Genomic DNA, 16,529 nt, shown 5'->3' with positions numbered 1-16,529 from the left:
ATTTTACTCTTAAAAATTTTAAAATATAAAAAAAGTTTGAGTTAAAGCCGTTAAAACAGGTACTTTTTATCAAACTATAAATTTTGCCATGGAAGCGAGGTGTGTCTATCCTCTTACAGAACTATTATCCGATATAAGATGAGTTTGAAATTATTAAAACCTTGGTTTTTAAAAGTTAGTAATATATGTTAATTTTAACAATTAGAGATTTTGCCCTATGTTATCAAATAGTTTATATCGACTAATTGTTAAAATTAAAACTTTTGCCATATGTTAATTTTAACAATTAGAGATTTTTTATCTATACCAAATTAAGTTTATTACAGGGGTGACAGGTTACGTTACAAATCACGATGTAATTACAAATCAGGGTGTTTTGGGGAGAGGAGTATTATGGATAAAGCTGGTAAAGAGTGTAAGTGCACGTATAGGGTGGTCCCTAGTCACACCATGACCTGCTCCTCTCACAATTGCATAGGACAAGTTCCCTTTGTAATCTAATGTGTACCCTCCCACCTGCCCTTCGGTGAACCACGAACGCCAATCATTTACAACCGTTAGATTCATATCCTTGAGTGTGGCCAGTGTAGCTGTAAAAGGCACCACCGCGTCCAAGTCTCCACTGTAAAACATCATTCGGAGACTCTTACCTATCAGCTCGTGAAGAACAGGAATCATTGAGGCCTCTTTTTCAGTTTCGTTCCAGTTGGTATTCATTTCATCATTGCAATCAGTCCACGGGTACGGTAATTTCGTGGTGTTGGCAATGGCATGTATCGCTTCTTGAACCTTTCTCTTGTTAAGATAAGCATGTATGTAGTTTTTTACGCACGGATCAATGTCCATTATTGTCCTACATTTCTTGGGTTTGATGCTCGATGTGGAGTTTAGGCACTTCGGAGAGTGTATGTTGGACAGGTCCACATATTCTAATTTAGCTTGGTGCATTGTATCCATATCCATGCACTTTTCCATATCATATGTCTCGGCATCTATATTCCACTCGTTGCAGAGTTTAACGTTGTCCACAAAGACACCACGACTCTTCAGATATCCTTCGATAGAATCGTCTATGGCTTTTACATCGAGTGCTGGAGCACCGATCATCATACCTCGTAAGTTGATGAAGGTTTGGTTGTTACGTCTAAGGATAATCTGCGCAAGTTGGGGACCATGGTGGCCCGCGTAACTCTGACCGGTGATGAAAATTTCTCTTCGTTTATATTCCGGAAACCTTTCAAGCCAATTCACCAAGAACATATAATTATCTTCTGCTGATAGCGTGTCCCCTTGTTCGGCAATTTGAATTGCATCTAAAGTTTTTGAGTACGAGAATCCTACAGCTGCCGGCGATTCTAAGAACAATATGTTTGCCTCTGCATGTAAATCCAACATACGTGTAATTGCATACATACTAATCTCATTATATATCTTGTGAATATACACCAAAAATACAAAGTAATTAATAGACTTTTGATAAAGTATATGTATGTACTTTACCGTTGTTCCATGAATAAGGATTTCGGAGTAGCGTTTTGCTGTCGTCTAGTACGCGGAATGGACCCATCCCTTTAAATGCCACAGATTGTAGAGATGAGCAGCCTGGTCCTGTATTACAACAATATGTTTAATTCTCAATGATTAAGAGAGAAAAAAACGATTTCCTCAAAAAAAAAAAAAACTAGATGGTAGCTAGAAGACTAATTATCTTTTCTAAGTTTTTAAAACTCTGATTATATGAATATAAATAGCTCCAATATATATAAAAAGAGTTTGTACGTAGAGCCGTAGAGAAATACATATTATCTATGTGTATACCTCCGTTTAACCATAACACGAGAGGAGTAGAGTTACTAGGTTTGATGGATTCCACGAAATAATAGTACAAAAACCGACCGGCCGTTTCGTTCACAGCCACATGACCTCCGTACTGTCTGAAATTAACGTTAGAAGGTTGCCCAGGGAGCTTCTTGATTAGATCTTTCTCCTTTGGCGATAGGACTTCACCTGACGAACCAACTCCTAGCTTCGACCGGGAGAAATGGGTTTCGCTCGTACAATAGATTTGTGATGCCAGAGACAAGAGTAGGAAAACACAAGCGGCCACGGACCAGTCTTGACGTTTTCCCATTCTATTATCTTGGACTCCTTCAAGAAATAGGNAAAAAAAAAAAAAAAAAAAGGAGACCAAAGATTTAGAATTAGACAATGAATGGCAGCATTTTATAGATTTACATTTTGGTTCTTGACATCTATTTTTAATCACCTACTTAACAACTTACAAAATAAATCGGGCACATATAACTACCAGTGTTATGGTTAAAACTTAAAAGGATAACAATACTTTGTTTCAACCAAGCCATTGCATATTCACATTTACAACTCTATTTTTTGAATAAAAGAAACATTAAGTTCTACTTAATTATTAAAGAAAACAAATAAAACCAACTGTAACTAACTTCTAAATATAATAGACAAAACGTTGCTAACTCTCCGATTAAAAAAACATGCAACATTTTCAAAAATACCTTTTTCTATGTCATTTTTCAAAAATATATTTTTGCGATGTCTATTCTCAAAAACACTCTTTTTATATATACAAAATGACTAAATTATAAACCCTAAACATCAAATACTATATCCTACTCCCTTACAACTATACTTTAAATGTTAAGTAGATAATTCAAACCTAAAAAAAAAATTCTAAGTTAATTTAACATATTATAATTATATTAAAGAGGACAAAAATGAAAATAACCAAAAAGACGTGGGACTGCGTTTATGATAATACTAAGGGGCTGTATTGGAGAGGTGATTTCTAAATCCATATGGAATTGTAAATTTGAAAAATCAAAACACATTGATTTTGATCATTGGATTTGAATCATTCTATTTTACACTTTCAAATCCATTTAAAACATAATGTAGATTTTGAAATTTAAAAACAAATCATTAAATGAATAACATGTGATTTAACAAGTATTTGTAAATCATAAAACCAATAACACATAATTTTGATAAGTATATAAAAATCAATAATTGAATAACACATGATTTTTGTTTGGATTTCTAAATCCATTAAAATTATAGAACCTAATATTCATATCGTTTGGACGCAAAGGAATTGGATTGTTATGGTGGGGAAATGCTGATGATAGCACAAACTATAACCAAGAATTTAATTTCTTCCAAGTTTTCCTTAAACCGTTTAGTACGTTATCCTCAAGTTTTTGAATGTTTTGGCTTAATAATAACACCCTTGCGATTTAAGCCGGTGACTAGATGTAGAAAATAAGAGTTTTTATGCACGGTAAAGCTATATGCACTAAAAAAACAACTTTAAAGCTATCATATATTTAATGGAACAACAATTACTTTCAATAGTTACAATTATTATGATAAAGAAAATAAGAGTTTTTTTTTAAAAGCACAAACACAAAAACTTATAGGTTTTTAAAATCCAGAAGTTATTCAATTCTTGGTGTTAATTTATAAATTCATATTATCGATAAAAGTCAGTGTAAATTATTACTTTCAATTATAGTATAATATAATTAATAATATACATATATTTAAAACTTGAGACTATGTTTCTTAGTGTTAAATTATAAATTCATGTTACCGATTAAAACTAGAAGGATTTGGTGCAATTCTAAATAACTAAATAATTAAAATAGTTTGAGTGATCTATGTTATTTATCGTTTTCAAGATTGAAAAATGGTGAAATTTGTTAAACAAAGGTATATCCAAAAAAAAGATAAATACATTAATCACATGCTCAAAAATAAAAATAATATATATATATAAGAGAAATGTATAAGGTTATGTGGAATAAAACTTATTAAATAAAACTTATTCTGAACATCACATACACCACAAAAAGAAAATAGTGAAATTACTAAGAAGAAATTTGAGAAACATATTTGTAATAAAAAGCAATAATAATATAGTGGTAGATTGTAAAATTTTAACTAAAATTTAAAACGAATTCTATTTTTGGATAAATACACATATTTAAAAGTTAGAGTAATATTATGAGTTTGTAGATTTAGGAGAATCAAAATAAAAGAACATTATATAGAAACATAGTAGACTATTCATATTTTAAAGTAGAAAAAATTATATATGTGAACATAATTTTTCTTTTGTCAAACAGTTAAGATAAAAGGTAGTATTTTATGTTATAATATGATTTTAACAAAAACCCAAAATCCTTGATCAATTGGTGTATAATTGGTGATTTTAATTAATGACATCTTCTTCATCAGTGATAAAAACTTTGGCAAAAAATACTTTAGAGAATATCATTATTGCACATGTACACTACACTACTTTATCATCTCCTTCCAATTTATTATTTCTTTTTCTTTTTCCCTTCCAAAGTTAAGTAATTATATTTTTGATTAGTGAACTTCAAAATATAAAGTAAAATTTAGGAAAATTAGAAACAGAATAGTTTAGAGGTGGATATAGAATTTAGAGAAATACCCTAGATTAGCATCATTCTAGGTTTTTTTTCCAAAATTAGCACACACATTCAGATTTTCCAAAAGTAACATTTTTATTATATTAATTATTTTTCTAAAATTAATTAGTAAATATCTTCTTGTTCTTCGTCTTCTTCGTCATATGGAGATATTGTCTGTATCTTCTCATGGCATCGTCTTCCTCCAGCAATCATCGTCTCCAGCATCTCCACCAATCATCGTCTTCGGCATCGTATTCTTCGAGCAATCGTCTTCTCGATTTTAAAAGGTCATGAATGAAATTAAACACATCTCAATATCTCTTTTACCAGAAGCAGCGGCAGAGGCACACGTGTAACCAGAATCAGATATTAGCTTTCTTCTGGAGAGAGCGTATTGTTCTTCGGATGTCGACACCACCGTGAATGATTAAACTGAGATCTCATCAGAGAAAAAATCTGTCACTCTAAATTTATGTTATCAAAGTTAAAAGCAAAACAAATCTGATTCGATGATTCAATGATAATGGAATTAGGCTATTGTTCATGATTTGATAGATATTGAATTCACAGAGATCGATGAATTCGTATTGATCTAGGTGAATCAAATTGTTGGTCCGATTCAAGAAAGTCTTCCTGAATTGCATAAAATCCTTCCCGAATTTCACACAATCCTTCCTGAAGTTCAATGACAGCTAAAATAAAGTGTTAACGGAAACATGTGAAAATGTTATGATGCAGAAACTGCTGGTTTGTTAGAAGGTTTCTCTGAAGGAGAGAGGATAGATTTGCCTGGTGAAATCCCAACTCCTAGTAGTGATAGCAACACCAAAAGAAGAGTTTCTCAGATTAGTTATGTGGACATTTTTAAGAATTGGTTTGCTCAAGACAATGAGAAAAAACTTTACTTCGTGTTAAGAATTGGTGTGCTCAACACAAAGAGAAAAAGCTTTACTTGTGTAATGTTTATGAATGTTTGATTTTGTATATTTCGAAATGTTTATGAAGGACATCCTGAGTTTAAAAGTGACATTCCTAAATATTATTGAATCCTTCCTAAATTAAAATAAATGTGTTTCTAACTCTCTTTTTGGTGTTTTGTCTTAATATGTCAAAGATTACTTCCATTGATAAGGGGATTTCTGCATATCTTGGTGTTTACCAATATCTAGACTTTTTTTAAAAACCATCCTAAAATCTAAATTTTTTATGAAAGTCATCCTGAATTTCAAGAAATTTTTCCTGAAATTCGTGTATTTCTTCCTAAATTTTCAAGGAGTGATGGGTGCTCGTTTTTCCAGTTGCAAGATCAATAGAAGGATTTGTACCAGCTATTAACAAAAGTTTGAATTGAAATATATAAGGAGAAATATATAGTAGCAATACAACAAAAGAAGAAAAACCATGAAGCCAAAATTTTGTTAGTGTTTTATGATTATCCATCCTTGTTCATCGTGAATTCCAAATGTTTTATGAAAGTCATCTTGAAGTTTAAGGAAGCGTTCCTGAATTTCGCGGAATCCTTCCTAAATTTTCATAATGGTCCCTTTTCATAGCCCATACAATCTTTCCAAAGACTCGAGTTGCATCTGCACAAAGACAAATGAAATCAACATACCAGAAAATAGATTCATGAAGGTTCACATCATGTTCTTTGTTCTCCTTATTCTAAATCACTTGTACACTTTTCATCTTTATTGACCCCAAATAGCTTTGTACACATACTGTAGTCTCTAATTTCACCAGCAAAAATCTCATTAGGTATCAAAAAGATAAATTCTGCAACAAGAAAGAAAGCTCCAATCCAAATCTAACAGCTTTCCTTCTCCTCTGCATCAGTTCCTCATGTCCTTATCTCTGTTTCTCAATCAAATATGACTATCTTTTATACCCAAAACAATCACGTTTAATTACAATTAATTCTTGTTCAGCTCTTTCCAATATGACCACCACTGGAGTCATCTTCTTTTTCTCCCTAATATACCTTTTCTTCCTTCTCTTCTTATGCAACCTCATATTTGACTTCAAATTCTCCATTAGATATCCATGAAGAAATTCTTTTCTCTTACTTCTCAGCTTTCTCTCTCAACATATCTCTTATCATATCTCAAGCGAGGCGAGAACAAATCAGCGACGAAAATACGGTTATGCGAACACGGTGACAACAACAACAGATCGGCGATGAGATTCGGTTGACGAGAGATCTGAAATGCTTCAAGGTCTTGGGAGGGGGAGTAAGAACTCGATTGGCTCATGGAAATCAATTACTCGTCACACTTCAAACTCATATGCTTTGTGAAACTGCTTCATCGCTCTCCAGTTAGAGCTCGTTGCTAATAAAAACTGTTTCATCAATCTCATAAATCTCGATTTTTAAAGAAATAAAGATGATATTTTACTTAAATATTTTTAATATTAAATTAGAGTTTGTGTGCTAAAATTAGAAAATTAGAAAGTATGTGCTATGTTTGGAAGAAAAAATTAATTTAGTGCTATTTTTGAGAATCTCCCTAGAATTTATAAGGTTGATAATGCTTTGAAGTAACTTTCCACTCTAAACTAAACATAGAAAATATTTTTCAAAACTATTATAACTAAAATAAATACAATTTTACAAAAGGTTATGATAAGAGAAAAAAAATGATGTAATGATAGATGTTAAATGAATAAATTGACCAAACCACAAAAAGAAAAAAAAAAGGCTTCAAAGCGAAGCACTTGATTTAAATTTTATAAGAAAAAAAATCATTCCACGGGTCGACCAACCGTCTCGACCATCATACACGGGTTACCAATGCTTAACTCATCCCACCGTCGTGACCTAACCGACTTAGTCAACCCCGTGAGCCACCCTACCACTTCCTCCATCTCCGGCCGTTTCTCTCTACACGTTCTCACACACTTAGCCGCCACCAATCCCAGATGATTCCTCACGCTTACATCCATTGGTGGTCCGATTCTCGGATCATAAATCCCACCGATTTTGCCTCTTTTTATCATCGGAATCGCCCAATCCACTATAAACGATGGCGAGTATCTAACATCGATTGCTTTTCTCCCGCTGATTATCTCTAACAACAAGATCCCAAAGCTAAAAACATCCGTTTTACTGCTTAATCTATCAGCCGTTACGTAATCTGGATCTAAATACCCCATTGTTCCTGCAGGTGGTGTTGATTTCACTTTCTGATCGTTCACATTGCATCTGATCGCTAATCCGAAATCGCCTAGCTTCGCGTTTAGACTCTTATCCATCAGTACGTTTGCTGATTTGATATCTCTGTGTATGATCGGTGGCTCCTGTGAGTGTAGATGATGTACTGCTTTCGCGATCTGGAGAGCGATTTTGATTCTCTTGCTCCAGCTCGAGATCGGGACTGAGTTCGAAACGGAATCGGAGTGAATCACGTCGTATAAGCTCCCGTTCCCCATGAATTCGACGACGAGAAGCGGATCTTTGGAGTTATCGGCGCTAAAACCTAATAGATTCACGAACCTAGGGCTACGGATCCTGGAGAGAATCTCGAATTCGTTGTGGAACTCGCGGCTGATTTCGCGAGATTTCGAAGGTCTCTTGACGGCGACGAGACGCGAACCGATTACAGCTTTGTAAACGCTTCCATGGCTACCACGTCCGAGGAGATTGCTGATGTCGAATCCACCTGTGGCGGATTCGAGATCGCGATGGAGGAAACGACGAAGCCTGGGGCGGTCTTCTTCGGTGGGAGATTCGGGAGTAGCTTTGCTGGAGGAGGAAGATGAGACGGCGATTGCGATGGCGGATCCGGCTTTGCAGGAGAGATAACCCATCGAGTTGAGAGAGCAACAAGGTTGAAGGAAGACGAAGACGAAGACGAAGACGAAGAAAAGGGAAAGGTGTATTTGGGGAGCTTAATGGCGTGAGAAGTCATTTTTGTTTAATTAAGGGACCATTTGATTAGGAAGTGGAGGGGTCATGACTCTATTAATTATGCCGTATCCTAGTTATTCGTAAATCGTCCCTCTAGTTTATTAATCAATCTATTTGCTACCATAAATAAACCTAATAAATCGATCAATTTACACCCTAGTTTTATGTTACAGCGGTCGAGATGCTTCCACGTGGCATTTTTAATTGTTTAGCGCGATGGAAGGTGACGATGGATGAGATGACGTGTAATAACTTTATTGGTTAGACACGTTGTTAAGGAGTGTTTAGTTTTCGTATATAAAAAAAACCTGAAACAAAAGAAGTGAGTTTTGTAAAAAAGGCCAAAACCTTAAAACCTTTGTTTTGTACTGATGAAGTCTAACGCCGGGAAGACTAAGATGCCGACGATCAACTATTTCCGATGTATGTTAGTACTAGTGGGGATGTCGTTGGTGGTTTATTCGATAGCTGAGAAAGTTAATTCCACTGGGGGAATGGTTTGGTCTAGTGCGAGAGATGAGGCTGAATTGGTTGAAGATTCCGGTGTTGTGATCGGAGAGCAAGATCAAATCGACGGTGGATTCTCTTCACTTGATGGGATGTTACACTGGGCTATTGGTAATTTTATCTTTCCCAGTGTTCTTCTTCTTCTTCTTCTTTACTTTTTTTTTTGTGTGTGTAGATCTGATTTTGTGTTGGATATCTCCGGTGGTTGTAATAGGTAACTCGGATCCTGCGACATTGAAGGAAGCAGCTAAAGATGCAGAGAAGATGTCTCTGGATGAGTTACAGAAGCGTCAGTTGGAGTTAAAGGTGCGGACTTTGTGAACTATGGTTTTAGTTTCTGCTTTTTTTTTTAACTGGAATCCCAATCTGAAACTAGTAGTCTTGAGCAGGAGCTGGTGGAGAAGCTGAAAATGCCATCAGACGCGAAGTTGATGCAAATAGCTATAGATGACTTGAAAAATTCGTCCTTGTCTCTTGAAGATCGTCACCGTGCTTTGCAGGAACTATTAATCCTTGTTGAACCGATTGATAATGCAAATGGTAAGTGGAACTGTTCCTTTGTTTTAAATGAGTCTGATTAATTGTTGTTGTTCGTTGGTTTTCTCATCATTCTTCTCTTTGTGTAGATTTGAGCAAATCAGGAGGGCTTAGAGTTGTCGCAGGAGAGCTTAATCATGATGACACAGAAGTGAGGAAACTAGCTGCGTGGGTGCTTGGGAAAGCTAGCCAAAACAACCCGTTTGTTCAGGAGCAGGTTTGTTTTCGTTGTACTTGTAGAGTAGAATCGTGTGTCGTTGAAGAAAAAGCTGTCTGAAACAAATCATGTTTCTTGTACTGTGAATTTGGTATCAGGTTCTTGAATTTGGGGCTTTAACAACACTGATAAAGATGGTAAACTCCAGCTCTGTCGAAGAAGCTGGTAAAGCACTCTTTGCTGTTTCTGCCTTGATACGAAATAATATAGCTGGTCAGGACAAGTTTTATGCAGCACATGGATATATCATGCTTCAGGTAAATACATCATGTCAAGTTTTGTTCATCATTTCTCTGATTCAGACAAAAACCAATCACATTTCTTCCTTCTGTAGGATGTGATGCGCAATGGAAGCTTGGATATCAAACTAAGACGGAAAGCTGTATTCTTAGTGGGTGATCTGGCCGAGTCTCAACTACAGAACACGGAGAAAGCTGAGCTTCCTATTTTCAATGATCGTTTGTTCCTAAAGTCTGTGATCGATTTAACCGCTGTGCTTGACCTTGATCTCCAAGAAAAGGTAGAACTCTAAAAGGTCCCCATGATCTTTTTTTTTTTCCTCCATAGATCTCCTTCTCACATATGCTACTTGGAAAATATGTTTCAGGCTCTTACAGCAATCCAGACTCTTCTTCAACTTAAATTCTCAGAGCCTCAGATTCTCAAAGAGTTTTGCGGGTTGGAAGGAGCATTAGAGAGAATGAAGCTGCAGCTAGAGGAATCAATGGCGGATGAAGACAAGAGAGACTACGCTGCAGATGTCGAGAGCCTTCGTGGTGAAGTGGAACTGATCTTCCGCCAAAAGCTTGGACTTTTATGAACCATGATCAGTAAGAAAGCAACTCCCTGTGCTTTAATTTCTGGTTGGAAAAGCTTTAGCTGTAGGAGTTGTTTAACTCTGGTTGGAAAAGCTTTAGACAAGTCTAACTGTCTTAGATAGAGTTAAAATGTGTAACTTAGGCAGATCTTCCTGCTCCATTAAATTTTGCATGTTGTTGCCTTTTGAGAGGTTTTCTTCCCCTCTTCTAGTTTCCTATCGTGGTTGCAATGTTTTGTCTTTTGTGTATAGTATTATAAACTTCCATTATTTGTTTGATTTGTGTTCCATGTAAATGAAGGAGTTGCAGAAACGTACATACTTTTGTGATAGGAACAAAAAAAAATTGTCACAATAGAGATCACTCAAGAATTTGCAAATGGCAAGTTTAAAAAAGAGAAGCCATCATGCTCCTGATCTCAGCTGCAACCGTGCCTATAGATTTGTACTCTTCAATTGCCCTATCAGCTATTTTGCACCGCGTAAACTCTGGCAAGAACAGCCACAAAGCTGTCACTATCACAAAACCGAGTGTCAATAACTGACTGATTGCTGTTTGGAGTTTCCACCTTCCGTTAATGGCCTTCTTGATGATAATCTCCACCGTCGTGCAGAATCCGTGTATAAGGAAGAACCACATTACCTTCCAATCTGGCCTCAACCTTCCCATGTAGAAGAAGATGAGCTCGTGCATTATCCCGGAGACAACGAACGTCCCAAAAATAGCAGGAACCCTAGACCAGTTCCGACCCAAGACGGAGAACAGCTGGACCATTGGTTCATACACGGTCGGTCGTAAGATTCCAGTGACCATCAAGTTCCATCGTCTCCCCCAGAAATCTTGAAGTGATGTTGCGAGGTATGGCTCGTTGAACTGTGGCTCAAGCTCAAGATCGGACATGGCTCGAACCACAGCAGCCATTGCGGCTAGGATGAGTTCGAGGGTGATATAGATGTGAATCGCGTAAAGAGTCAACAGGGCTTTGTCAGGCAGTTTGCTGCTGTAATCGTAGACTTTGATGAGAAGAACCAAAAGAAACGCCTTAATGGTATAACTCAAAGGACCCTCTCTGGATCCTCCACCATGGGAGCCAGATTTTGGAGGAGGTTTAGTGCTCAGCTGAATCTTGATGGGTAAGCAAGAGACAGCTAAGAAAATAGGTAAAGATAGAGGTTTAGGGTTTGAAGAGAGAGGACCAAGTCCTAATGCAAAGAGGAAGATCTTGAAATTAGCGAGCCAACCGATGAGGAAAGCCGTGGTGCCGAGTAAGTGTATGGAAGGTTTCATCAATAAAGGAACAATGAAGAAAATGAGTAAAACTGGGATGATCAGAATCAGCCGTTGGATTCCTTTTGGAACCAATCTGGCAATGAAAAAAGTGTAACACAGTGAGATAATCACTATACCCCATGCCGTAATGAAACTCACCATTTCTTCTGCCTTGTTGAATCTAATAAGTCTCTCGGTAAGGGAAGAAGATGATGACGATGATAAATAAATAAATTGACACCAAAACGTGTTTGCGATTAATTTATGATAATGACGTGTGATATATATATTAAATAAACCAATTAGAAAAGTCTTCTTTCTTTTTATTTTTTCTATTCGAAAAACAATTTGGCAATTGACATTAAAGAACCAAATTCTCTTTTCTTTTCTTTAATATTATTCATTGGAGATATGGTAAAATGGCTTATGCACTTATGCCTATCACCGAAATTGGTTTATTCCATCGTAATTTTTGGTCATAAAGCCGTTTCAAGAAAAGAAAAAAAGGTAAAATCATCATCGGCTCTTCTAAACTTTTTTTCTTTCTGTAATCTCAAAATCACAAAATCTTATCTATCTTTGAATTTTGGTTCTTTCATCTTTTGCAAGGATTTCAGAAGACGACCAAACACTGTAAGATTTTTTCTTCCTTGGGACATGTCAAAACATTTTAAAGAGTTGACTACTGTTGTATTCATCCACTATGTTAATCAGGAACATATTCTTCAACACCATCATCATCCCCTTTAACCTTAATAATATCACCTTAACTCTATATCACAATTTTTGAATAGAACAGGTGTTTGTTTTCTTTGGCGATCTTGAATTTAGACTATGGATGAGGAAGAAGTAGAAGTTTGGGGTGGAGCATCGAGAGGATGTAGCCACACTCACAGTTGTAACCCTCCAGGACCAGATGATGCTTCTCACTCCCACACATGCTTCCACACTCATACTCATCTCATCATCCCTGTATACTACACATCTTTGCTTGATATATTTGATATTATGATTCTGATCATTAAAATGGATTGTTATGGAACATATGAGTGTTTATTTATATTGCAACAGGATCAGCAAGAGAATGATCATTCTGACAGCAGCAACAAGAAACGGTCGTGTGGGAACAGAGAGGCAGTGAGGAAGTACAGAGAGAAGAAAAAGGCTCGCACCGCCTACCTTGAAGACGAAGTTAAGAGATTGGAAACTCTGAATGAACATTTGGTTAGAAAGCTTCAGAGCCAAGCAATTGTGGAAGCCGAACTCATCAGACTCCGGACTCTTTTGGTAGAGATGCAGGAGAAGATTGATGGTGAACTTGGTGGTTTCTCGAATCAGAAGCAAAACAAGCAATGCACCGATTTTGTGTTCAAAGAAGGTGATATCTCCTACTATTTGGTTTTAGAAGATGAAATTGGTTATCAAGATTCTGATATGTTTGATCGAATGGCAATGGAAAGAGGAGGAACTAGTAAATAGCTTATAAAAAAGAGTGGTGATGATAGTAAGTAGAGAATAGCAGAAACACTTGAGTTAAACGTTTTACTCATGAATTATACAAAACGCTAAAAACAACAAAACTTATAGAAATACAAAAATTTTAACACATAAATTTGATAAATGTTGTGAATGATTAAAAACCACAAAATCAGGTTATCGAACAATGAATACTATTCCATTCATAACTATTCTTTCTATACGATTTGTTTAACTTATGTGGAATGGTAATACAATGTAATCACACAGATGGATGCAGTGTAGCAACAAGTAATATATTATGTGAAGCGGCAAGAGTGGAGTGCGAGGATGGCCAAACACTTCATGATGCTGCCATTCACTCCTTTGTTCCTCATTCACCACCATTCTCACATTAAGCTTTTACGGGTTGTGGTATTGTGTATATATATTCATATGGGATTTAAATTAGGGATTTAAAGGTTGGAGTCCAATATAGTTAATATATAGTTATATACACAGATTGTAACTTACTCCACACATGTCTACTTTAAGGGTACCAAAACATATTGATGTAGATTTGATATGAAACGAAGAGGAGGGGGGTTGTGAAGTTGTATGTACGACGATGATTGTGGGCTTAGAAAATCTTTGGGGGTCCATTTATAGATTCTCTACATGTGGGTATGGTGAAAAACCCAAGAACCGGTATAAGATAAGGATGCATACATACATACATACATACATACATGTGTTTATCATATTTTCAGAGAAAGAAAATGAAATCTATTGGTGTGGAATGGACTACCCCAATCATTGAGTTTTTATTCAATTTGATTCAAACATTTGCGCATAGTATTTAGTAATCATTCTCCCATGTAAAAATTTTAGAAGCGAATCAAATATTTATGGATGGGTCAATGATAAGGCCGCAATGTTAGATTTTTTTGATTTGGAGGTAAATAATTAAGCAAAGAGTTTAAAATATTGAAAAATACACACACATAATCATAGAGTGAGGTGTTAGGTGCCTCGGCTCCTGTGACTAGACTAGACCACTGCTTTTGACACCCTAAAAATAAACTATTATAATCATTTGCTTTTTCCATTGTGGGTCATTCTTCTTTTACAAAAAGGTCCTTTGGAAAATTTTAAATTTTCAAAAATAATAATTCTTTTTTACCCTACATTAATTTAGAACAATCATGTCTTTTCATCTTTAATCCTACCCCCTCATGTATATAATATACTCCATATTTTGAATATCTTATTAAACAAAAACAAAAGTTTGAATATGTGAAAGTGAAACTACGTGCGTAAGATTTTTTTTTATAATTATATAGTCCATAATAATCTATTACAGAATAAATATGTTAGTTTCATTGATTCAGATAAGAAACCTATAGAATTGGTCAACACATGCCATGAGATTATTTATTAAGACAGATTTAATCATCATGACACGGTTTTAATTAATTTCATGTGATTCAATGAAGCATGCAATAATGATTGAATCAAAAATATTTAAGCCAGTACTGCAAAAAAAACAGTACTACTACTACTAACTAACTAAAATTTAAGTGTCTCACCAAACTAATTGATTAAAAGCAGAGAATTAAGCTGGACATGACATGCTTTTTATGTTTCCCTAATTAGTCAAATTTTATCTTAAATGAACAATAATAAATCCTGCCGTTTCATGTTTTAAGAAATAAGCAAATTAAATTACACAAGTTGAAGATTACCAAAAAAAATCAGGTGTTTTATTTCATTTTTAATATAAAGTTTTAAACACAAATACTTTAGTTATATAGACTTAAAAATGTGTCCCTACCCAAAAATAAAATAAAAATAATGATGATGAAAATGAGAAAGAGACAGTAGGAGAGAGTGGGAGACCCCAGCCGATACAGCTGGGCTGCATATCAATCACCGGCGCGTCAACGACACATCTCAACGGCAGGCGCGTAGCTTTGTTGTCCGAATGAAATGAACAAAAAAAAAAAAAAAATTGGGGTTGTGTCAGAGAACGTGCACTGCAACCATCTTTTGTTTTGTTTTTTTTTTTTTCTTTCTTGCTTTTAAAACAGTTTTATGTTTTTATTACACAATCTCTCTATCTATCTCTCTGTGTGTGTGTCTCTCTCTCTCTCTCTCTCTCTTGTTCTTCCACTCGTGAAAGACCAGAGAGTTTTTCTCCTGATCCACACAGCAAGAACAACAACACAGAGACCCCAAATCCGGAAGATATCTATATCTTCTCGTAAAACTCAGTTACTCAGATCCACTGAAACTTAGAATTTAAGTACGTACTTCTTCTCTCTTTCTCTTTTATTTTCTCTTCTTAAAAACTTGTTTTGATGATAGAGAATAGAAGAATCTAATAATATTGATGATGACATCTTTCTTTTCTTCAAAAGGAGCAGTAACGGTCAGTCTCTCACCTGCAGGCTGCAGCAAAAACAAAAATTCACTCTTTCTACTGCTGCGCCTTATTAATAATGTTCTTCTCTCCACCACAGAGATTCTTCAAGTGTCGTCGTTCCTTTTGACTTTTTTCAGGTAAAAAATATTACAGTTTTTTTATTTCCTCATTCGAAAACTAGTAAAACCCAAAAAAAAGTTACGATTTTATTCTTTATATTCCCATGTGAAAATTTCGGCATGCAATAACTTTTTTCCTAAAAAAGATTTTACCTTTACCCTTTTTTTCTCCAACTCTTTTTCTTAAAGTGTTAATTTTTTTTTAACCTTTCTTCTTGTTTGAAGCACGCGAGAAGGATACAAACAAAAATAAGAATATAGTAGTAGTAAACTTTTTTATATACTATTTTCTTCGTCTTATAAACTTTTGTTATTTACTGGTGTTTCGCAGGAATCAAAGATGAAATAATTATAGTTAAGGTTAGTAAGTAGATAGGATTTGATAATTTGTTGTTAAAGAAAGAAAGAAAAAAAAAACGTAAATAAACTTTGAAAAACCCATTAGACTAAAATCCAACACAAGAAACCAGAGAGACCTCTTAACGACAACAACCTCTCTGTACACAAGACTACAAACACTCTCTCTACAAAAACACACCACTCTTTCCTTCTTCTTCTTCTCTCTACTACTACTCTATTTTCATCTAATCCAAGAGAGAGAGAAAAGCCATGGATGGGTATGAAGCTACTAGGATTGTACTCTCTAGAATCCAAACCTTAGACCCTGAAAACGCATCAAAGATCATGGGTCTTCTCCTTCTTCAAGATCACGGTGAAAAGGAGATGATAAGGCTAGCTTTTGGTCCCGAGACTCTTGTTCACTCTGTTATAGTGAAAGCCAAGAAAGAGTTAGGTCTCTTGAACGG

The 16,529-nt window shown here is 35.3% G+C and overlaps 6 protein-coding genes across 13 annotated transcripts in view; 3 read left to right on the top strand and 3 right to left on the bottom strand.

The window, feature by feature from the left end:
• Window positions 367-2,381, bottom strand: LOC104711749 (serine carboxypeptidase-like 38). The gene is made up of 3 exons (XM_010428492.1): window positions 1,819-2,381; window positions 1,501-1,608; window positions 367-1,376 (listed from the first exon to the last, which is right to left on the bottom strand). The coding sequence occupies exons 1-3, from the start codon at window positions 2,129-2,131 to the stop codon at window positions 367-369; spliced, it is 1,431 nt and encodes a 476-aa protein (XP_010426794.1). The 5' UTR covers window positions 2,132-2,381.
• Window positions 7,054-8,532, bottom strand: LOC104711747 (serine/threonine-protein kinase-like protein At3g51990). Its single transcript, XM_010428491.2, has one exon. The coding sequence runs from the start codon at window positions 8,274-8,276 to the stop codon at window positions 7,212-7,214; it is 1,065 nt and encodes a 354-aa protein (XP_010426793.1). The 5' UTR covers window positions 8,277-8,532; the 3' UTR covers window positions 7,054-7,211.
• On the top strand, window positions 8,686-10,724 carry LOC104711745 (hsp70 nucleotide exchange factor FES1-like). The gene is made up of 7 exons (XM_010428489.2): window positions 8,686-8,994; window positions 9,098-9,189; window positions 9,273-9,423; window positions 9,510-9,637; window positions 9,736-9,894; window positions 9,972-10,157; window positions 10,245-10,724. The coding sequence occupies exons 1-7, from the start codon at window positions 8,748-8,750 to the stop codon at window positions 10,455-10,457; spliced, it is 1,176 nt and encodes a 391-aa protein (XP_010426791.1). The 5' UTR covers window positions 8,686-8,747; the 3' UTR covers window positions 10,458-10,724.
• Window positions 10,704-11,947, bottom strand: LOC104711746 (acyl-CoA--sterol O-acyltransferase 1-like). Its single transcript, XM_010428490.2, has one exon. It carries the CDS (start codon window positions 11,884-11,886, stop codon window positions 10,843-10,845), a length of 1,044 nt encoding a protein of 347 aa, XP_010426792.1. The 5' UTR covers window positions 11,887-11,947; the 3' UTR covers window positions 10,704-10,842.
• LOC104711744 (basic leucine zipper 24) lies at window positions 12,079-13,792 on the top strand. Of its 6 annotated transcripts, none has more exons than XM_010428482.1 (5): window positions 12,079-12,231; window positions 12,334-12,357; window positions 12,556-12,696; window positions 12,796-13,102; window positions 13,471-13,792. In XM_010428482.1, the coding sequence occupies exons 1-5, from the start codon at window positions 12,136-12,138 to the stop codon at window positions 13,596-13,598; spliced, it is 696 nt and encodes a 231-aa protein (XP_010426784.1). In that variant the 5' UTR covers window positions 12,079-12,135; the 3' UTR covers window positions 13,599-13,792. The 6 variants fall into 6 exon arrangements, with proteins under 6 accessions (XP_010426784.1, XP_010426788.1, XP_010426787.1 ...); XM_010428486.1 differs by having other exon boundaries at window positions 12,141-12,231; window positions 12,342-12,357; window positions 12,524-12,696; XM_010428485.1 differs by having other exon boundaries at window positions 12,148-12,231; window positions 12,524-12,696.
• LOC104711742 (zinc finger CCCH domain-containing protein 46-like) overlaps window positions 15,273-16,529 on the top strand; it is a 5,247-nt gene continuing 3,990 nt past the window's right edge. The window contains exons 1-3 of one of the 3 annotated variants that reach the window (XM_010428480.1): window positions 15,273-15,484; window positions 15,630-15,741; window positions 16,055-16,516. In XM_010428480.1, the coding sequence (XP_010426782.1) occupies window positions 16,333-16,516 (184 nt within the window). In that variant the 5' untranslated portion in view covers window positions 15,273-15,484; window positions 15,630-15,741; window positions 16,055-16,332. Of the gene's footprint in view, window positions 15,485-15,599; window positions 15,742-16,054; window positions 16,517-16,529 lie in introns of all 3 variants that reach the window. The other 2 variants (XM_010428479.2, XM_010428476.2) reach the window with 2 other exon arrangements.

Source organism: Camelina sativa, chromosome 9, assembly GCF_000633955.1.
Source record: "Camelina sativa cultivar DH55 chromosome 9, Cs, whole genome shotgun sequence".
In the NCBI taxonomy this organism is placed as follows: Eukaryota; Viridiplantae; Streptophyta; class Magnoliopsida; order Brassicales; family Brassicaceae; genus Camelina; species Camelina sativa.
Note: the sequence above shows the minus strand (reverse complement) of the source record. Positions and strands in the feature narration are given on the sequence as shown.

Excerpts from the sequence above, each read along its gene's own strand:
- LOC104711749 (XM_010428492.1), bottom strand. The coding sequence starts at position 2,131 with ATGGGAAAACGTCAAGACTGGTCCGTGGCCGCTTGTGTTTTCCTACTC. Across the intron at positions 1,609-1,818 it reads CGTGTTATGGTTAAACGGAG|GACCAGGCTGCTCATCTCTA; the intron begins GTATACACATAG and ends GTTGTAATACAG. Across the intron at positions 1,377-1,500 it reads TCCTTATTCATGGAACAACG|AGGCAAACATATTGTTCTTA; the intron begins GTAAAGTACATA and ends ATTTACATGCAG.
- LOC104711747 (XM_010428491.2), bottom strand. The coding sequence starts at position 8,276 with ATGGGTTATCTCTCCTGCAAAGCCGGATCCGCCATCGCAATCGCCGTC.
- LOC104711745 (XM_010428489.2), top strand. The coding sequence starts at position 8,748 with ATGAAGTCTAACGCCGGGAAGACTAAGATGCCGACGATCAACTATTTC. Across the intron at positions 8,995-9,097 it reads GATGTTACACTGGGCTATTG|GTAACTCGGATCCTGCGACA; the intron begins GTAATTTTATCT and ends TGGTTGTAATAG. Across the intron at positions 9,424-9,509 it reads ACCGATTGATAATGCAAATG|ATTTGAGCAAATCAGGAGGG; the intron begins GTAAGTGGAACT and ends CTCTTTGTGTAG.
- LOC104711746 (XM_010428490.2), bottom strand. The coding sequence starts at position 11,886 with ATGGTGAGTTTCATTACGGCATGGGGTATAGTGATTATCTCACTGTGT.
- LOC104711744 (XM_010428482.1), top strand. The coding sequence starts at position 12,136 with ATGGTAAAATGGCTTATGCACTTATGCCTATCACCGAAATTGGTTTAT. Across the intron at positions 12,358-12,555 it reads TCAGAAGACGACCAAACACT|ACTATGGATGAGGAAGAAGT; the intron begins GTAAGATTTTTT and ends TCTTGAATTTAG. Across the intron at positions 13,103-13,470 it reads CGATTTTGTGTTCAAAGAAG|ATGGATGCAGTGTAGCAACA; the intron begins GTGATATCTCCT and ends GTAATCACACAG.